This window comes from Mesoplodon densirostris, chromosome 19, assembly GCF_025265405.1.
Source record: "Mesoplodon densirostris isolate mMesDen1 chromosome 19, mMesDen1 primary haplotype, whole genome shotgun sequence".
Classification (NCBI taxonomy): Eukaryota; Metazoa; Chordata; class Mammalia; order Artiodactyla; family Ziphiidae; genus Mesoplodon; species Mesoplodon densirostris.
The window spans coordinates 18,063,645-18,080,473 of NC_082679.1; the positions used below are offsets into that span (position 1 = coordinate 18,063,645).

A 16,829-nucleotide genomic window follows, 5' to 3' on the forward strand; every position below is an offset into this window, starting at 1 on the left:
CTGAGAGCTATACCTCACACACCCCCATCTGGGGCTGGAGGCGGAGGGCGCCAAGAATGCCGCACTCCGACGGGACGCTTCCAGCGTCTGGAAGCCAAGGAGGCATCAGAAAGGGTTTGCACTTGCTCCGTGACCTTCCTTACTATCCCGGGGCCTCAGCTTTCACCTGTGGGGTGAGCCCAGTCTCCACCCCTCTCCCCGTACACACACTCTAGGGGTCCGCGCCAGGATTTAAGGAGTATGGCAGCTCTGGCGCACAGCAGGTCTCAATACACAGACGGCTGTTATTTTTGCCAGCTTCCTCAGTCTCCTTGAGGGCAGGGAGAGTCCTGCCTTTGAGCCCTGCTCCCCCGCCCCCACCCCCACCCCAGGCCTTCTTCCTGGGCCTTCTTGGGTCCAGGAAGTTCTTCCTAGGTCTGCCCCCAAGTCCTCTCCTTCCTTCCAGGCCCGCGTTGGGAGGGTGGGGGCCACGGGGGGGGGAGTTCCCTTTAAGGACGGTGGGGGAGGGGGCTGCTGGCCGGTCCTCCTTCCGCCCCTCCCTGGGCCCCGCGGGCCGGGGCTCAGGGCCAGGGCCCCGCGCCAGCGCATGCGCCCGCCTGTGGGCGCTGTCCGGGCTGCGAGAGCGGCGCGCACCGACAGCCGGACGGACGGACTGACTGGCGGCTGGTCGGACAGACGGGGCAGCGCAGGGAGCTGGGACGCGGCGGGACAGCGACATGGCCGGCCACACGCAGCAGCCGAGCGGGCGCGGGAACCCGGGCCCTGCTCCCTCGCCCTCCCCCGGCCCGGGCCCCGGGCCCGGCGCCTCGGAGCGGGTGGCGCTCAAGAAGGAGATCGGGCTGGTGAGCGCCTGCACCATCATCATCGGTGAGCGGGCGCGGGGCGGTGGGGTGCCTGGGGCGGTAGGGCCTAAGGCGCGCAGCGGCTCGGAACAAGGAGCAGCCCTCTCCGGGCGCGCCTACCGGTCTGAGACGGTGGAACATGGATGAGGGGATGCCCGCCCGGGGCACCTGCGGTGTCTCCCCTCACACAGCAGCCACAGGGCTTCTTGTTTCCACTTCCCCAAGTGCCCCGAATTTTTGCACTTGAAGGAGGTGCAGGTCCCATCCACCGCTGGAATCCTCCTCCTGCCTTTACTTCGCCATGGACTTCCGCAAGGCAGTTAGCCTCAGTCTTCTCGTCTATAGCATGGAGATGGCTGTGGTCCTGCCTTGAGTGCGGGGGTCTTGCAAGTGTGGGAACTCGTAAAGCTGACCCTCGCTAAGGCCCCAAGTTCTGGGTCTTGTGGCTTAAACTGAGTTCCTACTGTGTGCAGGGTCCAGGTGCCGTGCAGTGTGAATGGTTTATTCTTCGCAAGCAGGAGGGACTGTGGGTAGCCTGGACAGGTAGAGCCAGCCCAGAGGGGAAATCGGTTCAGAGTATACAATTAGTGCAGAATTCTGCAGCAGGACCCTGGCAGAGGGCAGGAGCAGCCAGTGACTGGGGGAGGCCCAGTTGGGGTGGGCAGACCCAGCCTGCGAAAGGCCAACTGCTTCCTGGGCTGGGATCCCATCTGCATCTTCTCACTCTCTAGCCCAGCTTCCCCACCTGAGAATGAGTCTGTGCATCCTGCCCCCACTTGGGGACTTCTGGGTCGGCAGAGGGCTCAGGGCACAGTGAGAACAGGGGCTAAGGAGTGACTTAGCCAAGAGTCACCACTTGACTTCTGTCCCAAGTCAAGAACACTGATGCCTCAGGAACTGGCTAACCCAGACCCGTGCCTGTATCCACACCAGGTGCCTCAGAGACTTTCGTGGTGGGAGGAGTCTGTTTCATCTCCTGTGTACCAGGAGACACAGGCTGGAAGGATGAACGGCAAGGGTCTTGACCACTCTCACTTTACCAACTGCCCAGTCTTCCCCTCCCCAGCCAGTGGGTGCTGCTTGTGCATTCACTGCCCACCCATCCTCAGACCCTTGGAGATGGAAAAAGTTGGAGGCTCAGGAGGGCAGACTGGTGTCTTCACCTCCTCCTCCTCTGCCCCCACACTGGGAGATCCTGGGCCAAGGTTGGGGTCTAGCTCTTGGTCACCCCCTGCACTCACACTGAGAATTGCCCCAGCACACAGCCCCTGTGCAGGTACCTCTCTGTCTCACCCACTTGCACCTGGAAGGTGTCTTCTAGGAGCTGGTCCTGATCTGGTCCAGAGACCTTCTCGGCCAAGAGTGCCCCTGCTTGACTGCTGGGAGGAAGGGCTGGTTCCAGGGATTTGGCCAGGGTTGGTTAGAGCTTTGCCCTGGCCCACACCCTCTCCAGGAGCTGTGCCCTCAGGAAGAGGAAGCCCATACATCATGGGTGGGCCTTGGGGTCAAGAGGCTGACTGTGTCTGGAGCCAGCTGCAGTGCCCGGCAGGTGCAGGGAGAGATGTGGTACTTGCTGGGCTGCCTCAGCTAAACCCAGCGCCCTCGAGCTGTATTCCTACTCTTCCTCCTCCCCGCCTCCCATCCCCCTCAGGTCAGGCAGAGGCTGCTGGCTCCTCTCTCCTCAAAAGAGGGCCCTGGTGGTGATGGTGGGAGTGGATGAGGCTAATTCTGCAGGAAGTTTTCTGTGCAGCACAGCTCTGCCCTTACAGCTCCCCCACTTTTCATACCGTTTTTGCTGTTCCAGATCCACTGCCCCCTTGGCTTCAGGCCTTGAAGACTGAGCTGGGGTTAGGAGTGACTTAGCCAAGAGTGGCGGACTCAGGAACAGAACCCAGATGACCTGACTCCAGCCCAGGACACTCAGGGGTGGTCCTACAAGGCTGCCTGGGGAGCTTTGAGGGGTTTCAGCAGGCAGGAGGCTGGACTGGGCAGGAGACAGACAAGGGGAGAATGGGCCTGGTCCAGAAGGTGACAGATGACAGAGGAGGCAGGGGTGGGCTGAATCACTGCACTGCCCTCCCCAGCCTGATGCCCTGAAGGCCCCCACTTCCTCCCCTTTCACTGTCCTGGTAGCCCAGACTCCCACATCTTTCCCCACTTTCCTGCCCTGGGGAGCCTGGTCTAGCCCAGCTTCCCCACCTGAGAATGAGTCTGTGCATCCTGCCCCCGTCCTGCCAAGTGTCATAGTTTAGCCTTAAAAGTCTTGAAAACTTTATAGCTTCCTCCATAATCTTTCTCGTTTGATAGCAGCTTATTATCTCCAAAACTTCCAAATAGACCCTCCCAGAAGATCCGATAATTCTCTCCCTTTGTAACCCCTGCCCCAGGCTGAGGAGTAGGAATGGAATGACATAAAAGGGCTTTGGGCTAGAACAAGACTCCACATAAAATGTGTTTAGGACAGCACCTCCTGGCTGCAGCAAGCACAACTGGAGGGGAACGGGCCAGCCTGGAGGAAAAAGAGCCTTCTGGGGCAGGGACTATGCAAGACATCACCACATCCAATGCTTATTCAGAAAAACACACCTTACTACATTATGAAAACATGTTCTCCCTTTATCTCATTTGATTGCCTGCCTTGCAAGATGGGAATTTTTATACCCATTTTACAGATGTAGAAACTGAGGTTGGAAGTTAAATGACAATGCTGCAAGTGGTGGACTCGGAATTTAGAACCAGAATTGGACTCTTCTCCCAATCCAGTGCCCTTCCTCACACTGCTCTGGTGCAGGGCAAAATTGGGGCCAGATGCAGAGCCCATGATGGGGGAAGGTTGAGGATTGAGGTGGGAGCTCATCCAACCAGGATTTAGTGAGCTTGCCACTCTACTATGGGTAGATGAACAAACAGGTGGACAGAGAAATAGCCTCTGACTCCCCACCCCCACCCAGGGCTGTATGTACAGGGTCTCTTGTCCTGACTCAGGGACCACAACCAGCTCCCTCCCCATCCACACCCAAGGAAGGGTCGTGCCCAGGTTCAGCAGAGTGGGAATCAGCCGGGTCTGCTGACCAGACTGTCCTGTCCTTTGCTCTCTCCCTTTGACTCAAATATCCAGCCCATGTTTGTGGATCAGGCTCAAGTATGTTCTAGGACTCAGGGACCTCCTTCATGAACCCTGTCTCCTTAGGAGCCAATCTCTACTCATCCAGCCCTGGCCAGGTCCCTCCGTTGTCTCTGGGGCCGGAGGTGCTGGGCTGCTCAGAGGACAGCCCTCTCCAGAACCCCAACCCCTCCTCCCCGGAACCCTGAGGGGACATAAAACCACACAGGAGGCTGTCTGTACCACACCATAGCCCCAATTTACAGATGAGGAAACGGGGGACCTGAGGCTGCAACCAGCCCAGGGTCAGATGCCCTTGGTGCGCTCTAAGACACCGTTGGGGGCTGAAGCAGCTCTGGCTACAAGGACGGGGCCTGCTAGCTCTGGTCACACTCATTCATCTATTCAACAGTTAGGTACCGGACAGTGCTGGGCACTGTTCTAGGTGCTGGAGACACAACAGGGAACAAGACAGACAAAATCCCTGTCCTCCTGGAGCTGGCATTCCAGCATGGAAGTCAGAGAGCAAACAAGATAAACAAGCTGAATGTTTAGCTGCCAGGGTAATGATAAGTGCTACGGTGAGAAAATGAAGGAGGGAGGATTGTAGGTAGGAGATGAGTCAGGAGTGAGATGGGGTGCAGTCTGTGTGGGCCTTGCAGCCGCAGTAAAGATTGCCTTTTTCTCTTTGTCAGGTGGGAGCCTGGGAGGGCTTTGGGCACAAGATGGATGGCATGGGATGGCATGGGGTAGGATGGGATGGGATGGCATGGGGTAGGATGGGATGGGATGGCATGGGGTGGGATGGGATGGGATGGCATGGGGTGGGATGGGATGGGATGGCACGGGGTGGGATGGGATGGGGTGGCACGGCATGGCATGGCCTGGGGCTTACTGTGGAGGAGAGGCTGTGGGCAGAAGAGGCAGAAGCTGGAAGCCCAGTCCGGAGGGTACTTGAGTCACCTGGGTGAGAGATGATGGTGGTTCAGAGCAGAGTAGCAGCATTGGAGGTGCTGAGAGGAGGTTCAGTCCTAGGTGTGTTTGGAAGATTGAGCCGGATGTGTTGAACTGGACACAAGGTACAGCAGAGTGGAGTCTGGGTGACAGCAGGTTGGGGCCTGAGCAGCTGGGAGCATGGTTTGCCATTCATTGACCTGGGAAGACTGTGAGACGAGCAGGTCCAGGGGAGAGAGTTCCACACTCCTGCTCCCCCCTCTCTCGAAAGGAAAGTGGGTTAGGCCGGAGGCGCACGCTGACCAGTTGGCAATTCCAGGCATGTCCTGGAAACGTCCCCACTCACCTCCCTGGGGTTCTGCCAGCACCTCAGCGGGCACTGCTGTCCCCCTAGGGGGTGCCTGACATGCTCACCATAAGGACACTGTGCTGGGAGTCACAGGCTTCACCCAGAGCAATAGCAGGGCCCCCAAAGCAGGGCTCTGGCCGCTGACCCCAGGGTGTTGAGGTCCCATAGGGTTCAGATCCAAAGGCCAGCTTGGGTGGCCTGGGGTGTCTCCAAGGTAGATGACAATAGTGAGACCCATAAGCACTTCCTGGGGCCTCTGATGTAGCAGGCAGTGTGGGAACAGACCCACATCACTGCCTCATCTCCCCATCTTACAGATAAGAAGGTTCAGAGAGTGAAGTACCTTGTCCACAGCCTCCCGCCATGAGGGATCTGGGATTCAAACCCAGATGTAGGGGTTCTCAACTAGTAATTGGCCCTGCCCATGGCCTCAGGGGCCTTGGGACTTACCAACGGGGATTTGAAGCTCTTCCCCAGAGCCCTCATGGGTCACATCCTAACAGGGAGGTGCTGGGACTCATTGCCCAGGGCAAGAGGAGGAGGCCTGGCCTATGGCCAGCCCCTGATCAGACCCAGGAGCCCTGAGCTACTCTCTGCCAGGCCAGCAGGTCAGCGTGGCAGGAGGAGGCCCCGCCATGGCCCTGCTCGCTGAAGAGGCAGGCATAGGCCAGGTGCGTGTAAGGGGACCTAGGCCCTGGGGGTTCCCTGTCCTTCTAGGGGGCTTGGAATTCTCATCTCAGCAGGCCAGGGCACAGACCCCGCCCTATGGGAATGCAGGGTCCACCCAGGATGGCAAATAAAGGAGTCACTTCCTGGCCATACTCCAGGTATCATGGAAGAGGAGCAGGGGCCAGCTTATAGGAATCAGGGTGGGAGATCAGGGAGGGCTTCCTGGGGGTGGTGTTGCTTCTGGGAAGCCATTGAGCTGGGGAGAGACCTGCCACAGTGCGGGACAGAGGGCCCCAAGCAGAAACTGTGTTTCCTCGGGCCCCGTGCAGATGTGCAGGATGCGTCCCTCCTGCCCAGCAGTGCCTCAGCCAAAGTCAGTGTTGCACCAGCCCTCTGCTGCCCCCTAGCCCAGTGGCCCTTCCTGGCACAAGGGGAAACTGAGGCCCAGGGAGCAGCACGGGCCTGAGGTCACACAACAGACTCCTGAAAGTGTGCTAGGGATGAGGGGTGGTGCCAGCAGCCTGACAGGACCTCCCTGACCCCTCCCCCAAATCCGACTCTGCACGTTCCACACACACACACACCGAGGGCAGCTGGCCCCTTCCACCCACACGACCTCCGCAGCCCACCCCTGTGACCTCCGTGGTCGGCTCATGCCTCCCAGAACTAGGTCAGCACTCACCACTGCAGCCGGGGGAACAATGACTCTTTCTTCGTTCCTTCACGGAGCTGCGTAAGCCCCATCAGGCCACACATCTTAATGTGATAAAAGCCACCCAGCTTGGCCTGAGGGAAGAGGGGCGGGAGGAGAGACTGGAGGGGGGCCCCCTAGTTGAGGGACTCACATCCTCAGCCACCTTCCTGGGAGCTCTGGCCCTGCCAAGGACCTGCAAGGACCACAGAGCAGCCGTCCCACTCAGTGGATGGGAACATGGAGGCCTCGGAACCCACATTTCTCCAGCCTGCCGTCAGTCAGACACCTGACCAGGTGCTCAGCAGTATCTCCCGGCCCATCCCACAGTCTGTGGCTCCTGCCCCGCCTCCTCTTCCTCCAGAGCAGGATGCCCGAAGGGTTGGGCTTGTCCACTGCAGTTCACCCAGTCGGGCAGAGCTGATTCTGCTGGCCCTGAACATGAGGGCTGAGAAGGGAGGCCTGGACCCACCACCAGGAGGCATGGGCAGGCTCGCCTGCAGCACTGCCTTACAGCTCCGTGGTCCCTTCTCCACAGCTCCTGACATCATTCAGTGCTGGAGACGCCCGCCCCTGTCCTCAGCAACATCCCTCCTCCTCCCTGCCCGCTGCCCCTCACCCAAGCCTGCCGCCTATCTTGCTCCTTGCAGAGCCCCGTCCAGCCCACATGGTGCCAAGAGCAGCCAGTGGACCTCGATGGGGTTTTCTGCCACCTTCCAGCACAAACCTGAGGCAGATGCTGGAGGCTGTCCAGGCCCAGAGGAAGAGGCCCCCAGAGAGCTCAGAGACACCTGCTGGCACATGTGTTCCTTTGAGCCATGTGGGGAGAAGTCCTGCACTGTAGCCTGCAGCCGTGTGTCTAAAACAATAGCAGTCCTCACCCCCGGCCCATCCCCCGAGTCTTCAGCCACTGGGCACAGACAAGTGATGTGTCCCTTTCAAATCCCAGCCTTGGAGGACGAGGTGCCAGGTGTGGCTTCCCAGAGGGCTACACTCGTGAGGTCCTGTCAGGCTGTGTTGTGTAGGGTGGTGGGTGTCCCCACAGGGTAGGTGGCTCAGGGCCCTGGATGCACCCAGCTCCTTCCAAGGCCACCCAGCCCCCACTGGCTTCCAACCTCCCTGGCTTTTGGCAAATCCCACTCCACCAGGTCCTGAGAACAGAGGCTCTACTGCTGGATAGAGCAAATGCAAAGGCACTTTAGAAGCCTAATAGCCCACCCAGGCCCTGGGCCCCGTGGTAGATGAAGGAAGCGGCCCCTCTCTCCCTGGAAACGAGCTGAGGGCACAGCTTACCTCTGGGGCTGGGAGACAGGAATTCTTTCCTCCTTATCTGGATGTATTTAGGGCTCCTGGGACGTGACTAGAAAACCAAGTGGGGCGTCGTGGCCGTCCAGACTGGAAATCTGTGCCGGCCGGGTGGGGGTGGGGTAGGACTGTGGACAGGGAACGCATGCAGATGGGCCACCCCAGCTGTGTCCTCGTCCAGACCCGCCTGTGGGCCTGGCAGGTGGAGCAGGCAGGGTCTGCCCTGACGGACATGTGCTCCCCACCCCCGGCCCCAGCAGGTGGGGCCACCTCGTGGACGGGGCTGAGCCCCGGGTCCCAGCAGTGTTGCTTTTTTCTTCATGTGGCCTGTGGGTTCTGGGATTATTTCCTCTTGGGCAGGCCCTAGTCCAAATCACCAGTGATGTGGCCTGATTCATTTGCACAGATGATGAGACCCGGGTAACGCAGAACATTGCCCTCTTTGCCTTAACTGCCAGGGAGCTCAGGGCTAAGTGGGCGCTCAGCGTTTTGCTCATCCTGGGAACCTGCTCTGCAGCCCACAGCTTGGCCTTCTGAGCGTTTCCCATTGTTCTGCTCCCAGACCCCATGAGTGCCCCACAGTGTCCATCCTTCCAAAACTCAGACTCAGCCCAGGGGCAGGCCAGGCCTTCTGTGACCCATGACCTGGCAGATTCCACTGGCACCCAAGCCTTGGAAGCTAGCCACCCCCTCTGCTACTGCCCACAGTCCCCTTCTGGGAGGGTCAAGCGGAGACTGCTGCCCCCCACTTCACAGAGGAGGAGATCAGTCCTTCAGTGACATTGGTGCCACTTTGGGCATCAGGCCATTCACTCATCCTGTAGTTTGCTCAACAGATGTGTATTGAGCACCAACTGTGTGCTGGAGGCCCCAGATGAGGTCGCAGACGGTACACACAGAATCACGCAAAGATGCGAAGGACATCTGGATACAGCTGTGAATGAGCTGAGGCTTCCCATACAGTACCTCGCTGAATCCTCACGACAGTCCCATTGTAGAGACGGGACTCCAGAGGTGACGTCAGTGGGGAGAGGTTCCCTGCCTCCTGAGTCCCAGCCAGAGTTTCCCACTGTGGTCCTAAGAGTAGAGCAGTGACGCCTGTTTGCAACCAGTGAGCTCTTCCCAAGGGAGAGGCATCTGTGTCCAGACCCCAGGCTGAGCCAGCTGAGTCCTGCCAGCCTGGCATCATCCACCCCGCCTGCCATCATCCACCCCATCCCTTCCGCGATGGCTGCTAAGCAACCCCCAGCCCTGAAAGTGCACCAGCTCCTCTCCCTCACCCCACTGACCCTTGCCCAGGACCTGAAACATTTTAACAATGCCAGGAAACCAGGTCTCTTCTGACTCTGTGTCCACAGCATGGGTCCTAGGTCAGGGAGGAGCCCAGCAGGCAAAGGGCTCTCTAATAGGGAAAGAGGAGATGGAAGATAAAGAAAGAAAGTACGGAGCAGGGTCTGGGGCTGTGAAGTGGGAGGAGGAGCCTTACCGGTGTGGTCAAGGAGGGCTTCATGGAGGAGGTGCCAGTCCCCGAGCCACTCCATGAGTTTGGATTTGGGCCAATAGGAAGGTGGCAAGAGAGTATCATGGTCAAGGTCTTGCTTTAGGTGGCCAGCTCTGGCCAGGCTGGGAGGAAGCCAGGTGGCTGGAGGCTGACAAGCCTGGAGGCCTTGGCCAGGGGCGAGGGGCTGGGCCTGGGCCCTGTGGGGATGCACAGGAGTGGCTGCCACTCTGCCACTGCTTGTGCTTGCCCCACCTCCTGGTTGTTAGCTGGGGGCAGAGGAACTCGGAACAGGACCCATCTCTGGCAGGGGAGCCTGTCTGGACACATGCCAGGGGCTGGGGAGGGGAGATGAGGTGGCCAGAGTGGGACTTGCAGTGTTTGAGGGACCCATGGCGTCCACATGCCTCCAGGCCCACCCTCCTCCTTGAGGGAGCAGCCCAGGCTCCTCTCCTCACTGCAGCATCTGGAGCTGCACAGAGAGGCTGCCCTGCCGGGGGTGCCCAGACCTGATGCCTCCCCACCTCTTCCCCCAACAGGAAACATCATCGGCTCGGGCATCTTCATCTCCCCCAAGGGGGTCCTAGAGCACTGTGGCTCCGTGGGTCTGGCCCTCTTCGTCTGGGTCCTGGGTGGGGGCATCACTGCCTTGGGCTCATTCTGCTACGCGGAGCTGGGAGTCGCCATCCCCAAGTCTGGTGGGGACTACGCCTATGTCACTGAGATCTTCGGGGGCCTGGCTGGGTGAGTGTGGGGCAGCAGCAGCTGTGGGGTGGTGACAGCCCCTCCAGAATGGATGGCCAGCTGGGCCCAGGACCCCAGTGTCCTCCTCTGCTTCTCACATCGCAGGGAGGTCGTGGGAGTGGATGGAGGGAAGGGGAGGTGTTGGGCAGCCTTCTAAGGCCAGGGTGGGTGGGACCAGTGCCCACCCCACTCCAGCTGGCCCCTTGACCTCTCTGTGCTTCCTTTTATTTTTTTTAATTTTTATTTATTTTATTTTATTATTTTTTTTTTTTTGCGGTACGCGGGCCTCTCACTGCTGTGGCCTCTCCCGTTGCGGAGCACAGGCTCCGGACGCGCAGGCTCAGCGGCCGTGGCTCACAGGCCCAGCTGCTCCGCGGCATGTGGGATCTTCCTGGACCGGGGCACGAACCTGTGTCCCCTGCATCGGCAGGCGGACTCTCAACCACTGCGCCACCAGGGAAGCCCTCTGTGCTTCCTTTTACATAGAGCTCCTCTAAGCCCCCCTCCCCACCCAGGTGCTTATGGGTGGGGAGGACCTTACTATGGAAACCTCTAGATCATGCCAGCATCCAGTCAGGGACACCTTGACGTTAGTAAACTAAATGCGGGGCGGGGGGCATGATACTCCTATCAACGCCCTGCAAGAGGTCCCCTTTAAATAGCTCCCGATGTTCCTTTATTCACCGTGAACGTTAGCTGAGCACCTACTGTGTGCTGAGGGCCAGGACGCAATGATAAAAAGATCCATCCCGGGCCTCAAGTTGCTTACAGTGCCGAAGGGAAATAATCCTTCAAATGTGATTAAGACCAGGAGGATCCTGGCTTTGAAGATATGTGAGAGGCTGCAGCCCAGCAGCCAAGAGAACAGGGTGCCCACCACCCAGAGAAGACTCCCAGAAAAAGCCACATTTGTGCCAAGGCTTGGAGGAAGGGTGGGGTTTTGTTGGCCGACCAGCGAGGAGGGGTAGCACATACAGAGGGTGGTGGCCTGGGCGAGCTTGGTCTGTCCACCGCGGCCACAGGTGAGGTCAGATCCATCGTAGATGCCGGGGCTTGTCGGGGACGGGGCAGCCTGTAGGTGGGGGTCCATCAAAGCTATTGCAGCTATCCAGCTGAGCCGTGCTGAGGGCCAGAACAAAGGTACAGGAAGATTCCAGAACCATTTAGGAGTCTAAATTGGAAGGACGTGGTGGCCAGTGTGGCATGAAGGAGAGGCTTGGAGAGACTCCATAGATGGTGGTTCCTGGGATGGGGAGAGGGAGATTTTAGGTTGGGGTCTGCCGCATAGGTGGGGTCTGTGGCATGTCCGGGGAGACGCTGAGTCAGGCCTCTGGTGGGGGATCTGGAGCGCAGAGGAAAGGTCTAGGCTAAAGTATTTAAAGTTTGGTTCTGAAGGATGTGGTCAGGGGCCTTTAACAGGGCAGTGGAGGATGGGGCCCTGGTGTTCTCCTCTGGGGAGAGGGTCCTCAAAGGGGCCTGGGACCCGAGAAAGCAGAAGAATTTTGCTGTGTGGCAGAAAATTCAAGAAGATGGAAGGGAGAGTAGGACCTGAGACCCATCCCAAGGGCACCCAGCATCGAGGGTGGGCAGAGGGGAGCGCCCAGTATGGGAGGAGGGTCATGGAGCTAGGATGTCCCAGAAGCCAAAGGGGGAGAGGTGGTGCAAAGCAAGAGGTAAGGGGCTTCCCTGGTGGCGCAGTGGTTGAGAGTCCGCCTGCCAATGCAGGGGACACGGGTTCGTGCCCCGGTCCGGGAGGATCCCACATGCCACGGAGCGGCTGGGCCCGTGAGCCATGGCCGCTGAGCCTGCGTGTCCGGAGCCTGTGCTCTGCAACGGGAGAGGCCACAACAGTGAGAGGCCCACGTATCGCAAAAAAAAAAAACAAAAACAAAAGCAAGAGGTAAGGAAGCAGGGCTACAGAGCAAAGGTGAGGACCAAGAGGAAGCCACTGAGTTTGGTGTCCCTGGATGAGGCAATCCCCACCCTCAAGGTGGGACGGACAGGAGACTAGGACCACCCCCACGGACAGGCACTCCCCTGGGTGCAGGCGGAGCCCCCAGGAACAGGTCGGGCCTCACTCCCATGTGGGCACCCTGCAGAGGTGAGATTCTGGCAGATGGGATAGTCACCCCAGCCAGGGGTCTTTGCAAGGTCCGGTCCCTCGGGGATCACAGCTCAGAGTCAGCCACCTGCAGCCGCAGGGCTCTGCTGAGAACTACAGCTGGAGCTGTGACTGGAGGCCCCGGGACAGCCCACCCCAACTCAGGAACAGCCTGTGACCGGGGACTAGGTGGCCATTAGAAAAGTGGCTGGTTCCCGAGTCTCTCTCCACACCTGCCCAAGGGCAGCCCGTAGCTGTCTGCACTGAACGCTGTCTCTGTTGAAACAGTTCATAAATAGAGCAGAGGCCTCAACAAGGTTGGCCCTGCGTCCCTGGACCAAAGCTGGTATCTGGCCCCCACAGCAGCCCTGGGTGCTGGGGCCCAGGGTGCAGCCCTGCTCCACACATCTGGGCCCCCTTGGCTGGGAGGGTACCGGGAAGCCCGAGCCACTCGGGCCCTCACTCCTTCCAGCTTCCTCGTGCTCTGGAGCGCCGTCCTCATCATGTACCCCACCAGCCTGGCCGTCATCTCCATGACCTTCTCCAACTACGTGCTGCAGCCCGTGTTCCCCAACTGCATCCCCCCGGCCGCTGCTTCCCGTGCGCTCTCCATGGCCTGCCTTTGTGAGTGTCCACCATGGGGCCAGGCTGGGCGTCTGTCCCCAGGGCCCACCCTGCTCCCTGCCCCTGTGGGGGGACTTTCGGGGGAGGTCCCTCCAGCTGTCAGTCCCCGTGAAGTCGGCCTCGGGCTGGGTTCCTGGCACTCGAGCTGCTGCAGGGGACACCGCCCTCCTGCAGCCCGGGCTGGACTTGGCTGTGGCCCACCTCGAGGGGCTTGGCCTCGGGTGCCCGCCCACCCAGGCACCCACCCTTCCTCCTCAGTGCTCCTGACATGGGTGAATAGCTCGAGCGTGCGCTGGGCCACGCGCATCCAGGTCGTGTTCACCGGGGGGAAGCTGCTGGCCCTCTCGCTCATCATTGGCATGGGCTTTGTCCAGATCTTCCAAGGTAGGGCCGGGCTGTGGGTGGGGGGGGGCTGGGCACAGGGCCAGGGAGACGACACTGACCCTTGACCTCCGGACCCCCAGGACACTTCGAGGAGCTGAGGCCCAGCAACGCCTTCAACTTCTGGATGACGCCGTCCGTGGGTCACCTGGCCCTGGCCTTCCTCCAGGGCTCCTTTGCCTTCAGCGGCTGGAACTTCCTCAACTATGTCACCGAGGAGCTGGTGGACCCTCGAAAGTGAGTGGGGCTCCGGGAAGGGGTGTGGCGTAGGGTGGGAGAGGCAGCCTCCCCACACAGAGCCGCTGTCACCTCTGGCCGGTCTGGTCATCTGCCTGACCGCACTGCTACCCACCGGGAACGGCTCTGGAAAGACAGCCGGGACGCTTGTGTTCCAGCCTGACCCTGTTCTGTATGGCTGTGGATGAGTCACGGCCCCTTGCTGGGCCTCAGAAACACTGAGTATCATTGTCTCGCTGTAAATGGATCCAGCTATTTGCATTTGGCCAAAAATTACACATGTGCACACAACATGGTCCCTAAAAATGAAGCCAATGGCTCCCTCTGATGCTCAGCTGGGACCTTGACAGTGAACAGTTACAGCTGGAGCTGGGGCTGATGGGAGTCCCAGGGGACCCTGGTCTGTGGACTGAGCTCTAAGGGCGCTTTGAGGATTTTCAAGGCTGATTTTGGCTGTATGCAATGTCCTTTTCATGTGCAGACATTAGATCCGGTCCCCTCCCCAGGATGTGAGCGGCCCCTCCTCCATCTGCCTTTCCTCCCACCAGCCTGTGCCAAGGCTGGGCTGGGGACTAGCGGGGAGACAGACAGCAGTGCTGCCCGCTTCGCTGCCCCAAGGCCCCCAGCAGACCCAGGAGATGGAGGCTCAAAGCTGCTCCCATTGCTGGGTCCCCTGCCACTCCCCACCATGCTGAGGCCCCGTCCCCCAGCCCCACAAGGGCTGATGCTGACACACTGCATCACTGTCCCCAGGAACCTACCTCGTGCCATCTTCATCTCCATCCCCCTGGTGACCATCGTGTACACCTTCACCAATGTCGCCTACTTCACTGCCATGTCCCCCCAGGAGCTGCTGGCCTCTAACGCAGTGGCCGTGGTGAGTGGGGCCCCGCTCGATCCTGGCTCCTGCCCGGCCTCCACCCTGCCTCACGCACCACCTCTCTTCTGTGCCCACCCAGACCTTCGGGGAGAAGCTGCTGGGCTACTTTTCTTGGGTCATGCCCGTCTCCGTGGCACTTTCCACTTTCGGAGGCATCAATGGCTACCTGTTCATCTCCTCCAGGTGACTGGCCTGGGAAGAGGGTGGTCAAGGTGAGGCAAGGCAGCTGCCCCTGGTGCACACGAGCAGTGCTGGGGGCCAGAGGAAGTCAAGTCCTGCCCGGTGGGGCCCACCGGAAGCTGGGATGATGAACTCCCTGGTAACAGATGTCTGATCCCAATTGCGAGGAACAGAAAGCAAGAGGGAGGCGGGCTAGAACTGCCCAGTGGGGCTGCTGGGGCCCAGAGCAGGGAGTTGGAGGTGACAGCTCAAGAGGGCCATCAGGTCTAGAGCTGAGGTTGGGATCTGGCCAGCAGCGAGGCCCCAGGCTGGGCTCATGGCTCCCACCCACCTCTGTCCCCACCCCCCAGACTGTGCTTCTCTGGAGCCCGAGAGGGACACCTGCCCAGCCTGCTGGCCATGATCCACGTCAGACACTGCACCCCTATCCCTGCCCTCCTCGTCTGTGTAAGTTGGGGGACCCAGGCTCGCAAGGCGGGAGCCAGGGCCACGCAGCAGTGTGGGTAATGGCAGGGATGAGGCCTGGCCCTGGTCGGGGTGGGAGGGCCGGGCTCGCTGACCTCCTGGCCCCAGTCGGCAGGCCCAGGGCCCCTGCTGGGCTGACAGGAGGCAGGTGGGAGTCAGCCCTCAGCCCAGTCCTCTCCCAGGGCGGGGCCACGGCAGTCATCATGCTTGTGGGAGACACGTACACGCTCATCAACTACGTGTCCTTCATCAACTACCTCTGCTATGGCGTCACCATCCTGGGCCTGCTCGTGCTGCGCTGGAGGTGGCCGGGGCTCCACAGGCCCATCAAGGTGAGGCCCGAGGGGACCAGCCAGCCCACGTGCCGGAAGCAGTCAGGGCCACCCCTTTACCCGTTTGGGCACCAAGGGCGGTGATGGCAGCGATGGTGAGGCCAGCCTTTGCCGTGTGCTGGGCCCTGCTCAGGGCCCTGTGTGCGCTGGCATATCCGGTCCTTAAGGCAGCCCCATGGGGTGGGTGCTGTGAATACTCCCACTTCACGGACAGGAAGATAAGGCTCAGACATTACGGTCACACGGGATTCCGCGAGCCCACAGAAAACAGAAGACCCAAAACCGAGCTAAAAGAAAAGTCCTTCCGTTTGCATATAAATCCTTGAGCTGGAGGTGTGCTCAGTGCCTGGAACGTGAAACACCCAAAAATCATTCACCTTCAGCCGAGTGCAAGTGGCAAGTCCACAGTCGCTGTGTGGAGCTCAGAGCTGCTGAAATTGACAAACCCTCAACAATTTGGCCAACTGGCCAGCCACGTTGGGCTGCTGGCAGAAGGGGGCCCCTCAGGCCTCAGCTCCCAGGAGAGGGGGGAAAGGGCCTCAGACTCCCAGGGTGGTGGGGCAGGAGAGCCAGGGGTCCTGTGCCATTGGCACTGCCACTCGCTGCCCCCCCCAGGTGAACCTCCTTGTCCCCATCGCATACTTGGTCTTCTGGGCCTTCCTGCTGGTCTTCAGCTTCATCTCGGAGCCCATGGTGTGCGGGGTGGGCATCATCATCATCCTCACGGGGGTGCCCATTTTCTTCCTGGGAGTGTTCTGGAGAAGCAAACCAAAGTGTGTGCACAGACTCACAGGTGAGCCAGGCAGCTCCCCGACGGGGCGGGGCCTGGAGATGGAACCCTCTTGGGGGCTCACCCTAGAGCGGGGTCTCCCGGCTGCTGCAGTGGCCACAAGGGGCCCAGCCGCCACCAAATGTCTCCCTGTGGCTTGGCCCAAGTGTCCAGGTCCCATGCACAGAGGGAGCAGCTCCCTGAGGACCCCTGTCCCACAGGGTCAGACCCCAGGGTCCATCTGTCAGCCTGTCTGTCTGTCCTCAGAGTCAATGACACGCTGGGGCCAGGAGCTGTGTTTCGTGGTCTACCCCCAGGGCTCCCTGGAGGAGGAGGAAAATGGCCCCTGCGAGCCCTCCCCACTGCCCGCCGCCACGGACAAGCCCTTGAAGACACAATGAGACATTGTGGAGCCTTGAAGCAGCTGTTTCTGTTTACATGTTGTTTATGAGGAGGTGTTTTTGCAAAAAAAAAAAAAAAAAAAAAAATTTTTCCTGGGGAAAGAAAGAGATCCGACTCTTAGAGGCCTGTGGTAAGGAAGCCCTGAAGATGTGGACTGGGTCCCCTGTCAACACTGCCCCGCTAGCTTTTCCTGGAAAGGTCTACGAATAAAACAGGGCTGGTGGTGTACCTGTCTCAGGTGAGTTCCTGGTGGGCACCTCTCGGTGGTGGGCACCCCTCGGTGGGGGGCACGCGTGGAGCTGG

The 16,829-nt window shown here is 60.0% G+C and overlaps 1 protein-coding gene across 1 annotated transcript; it reads left to right on the forward strand.

Annotated features, from left to right (window-relative positions):
* Positions 1-707: 707 nt before the first annotated feature.
* On the forward strand, positions 708-16,525 carry SLC7A10 (solute carrier family 7 member 10). The gene is made up of 11 exons (XM_060084299.1): positions 708-867; positions 9,951-10,155; positions 12,729-12,880; positions 13,139-13,264; positions 13,345-13,498; positions 14,252-14,375; positions 14,458-14,561; positions 14,909-15,005; positions 15,206-15,355; positions 15,971-16,148; positions 16,392-16,525. The coding sequence occupies exons 1-11, from the start codon at positions 717-719 to the stop codon at positions 16,523-16,525; spliced, it is 1,575 nt and encodes a 524-aa protein (XP_059940282.1). The 5' UTR covers positions 708-716.
* Positions 16,526-16,829: the final 304 nt, after the last annotated feature.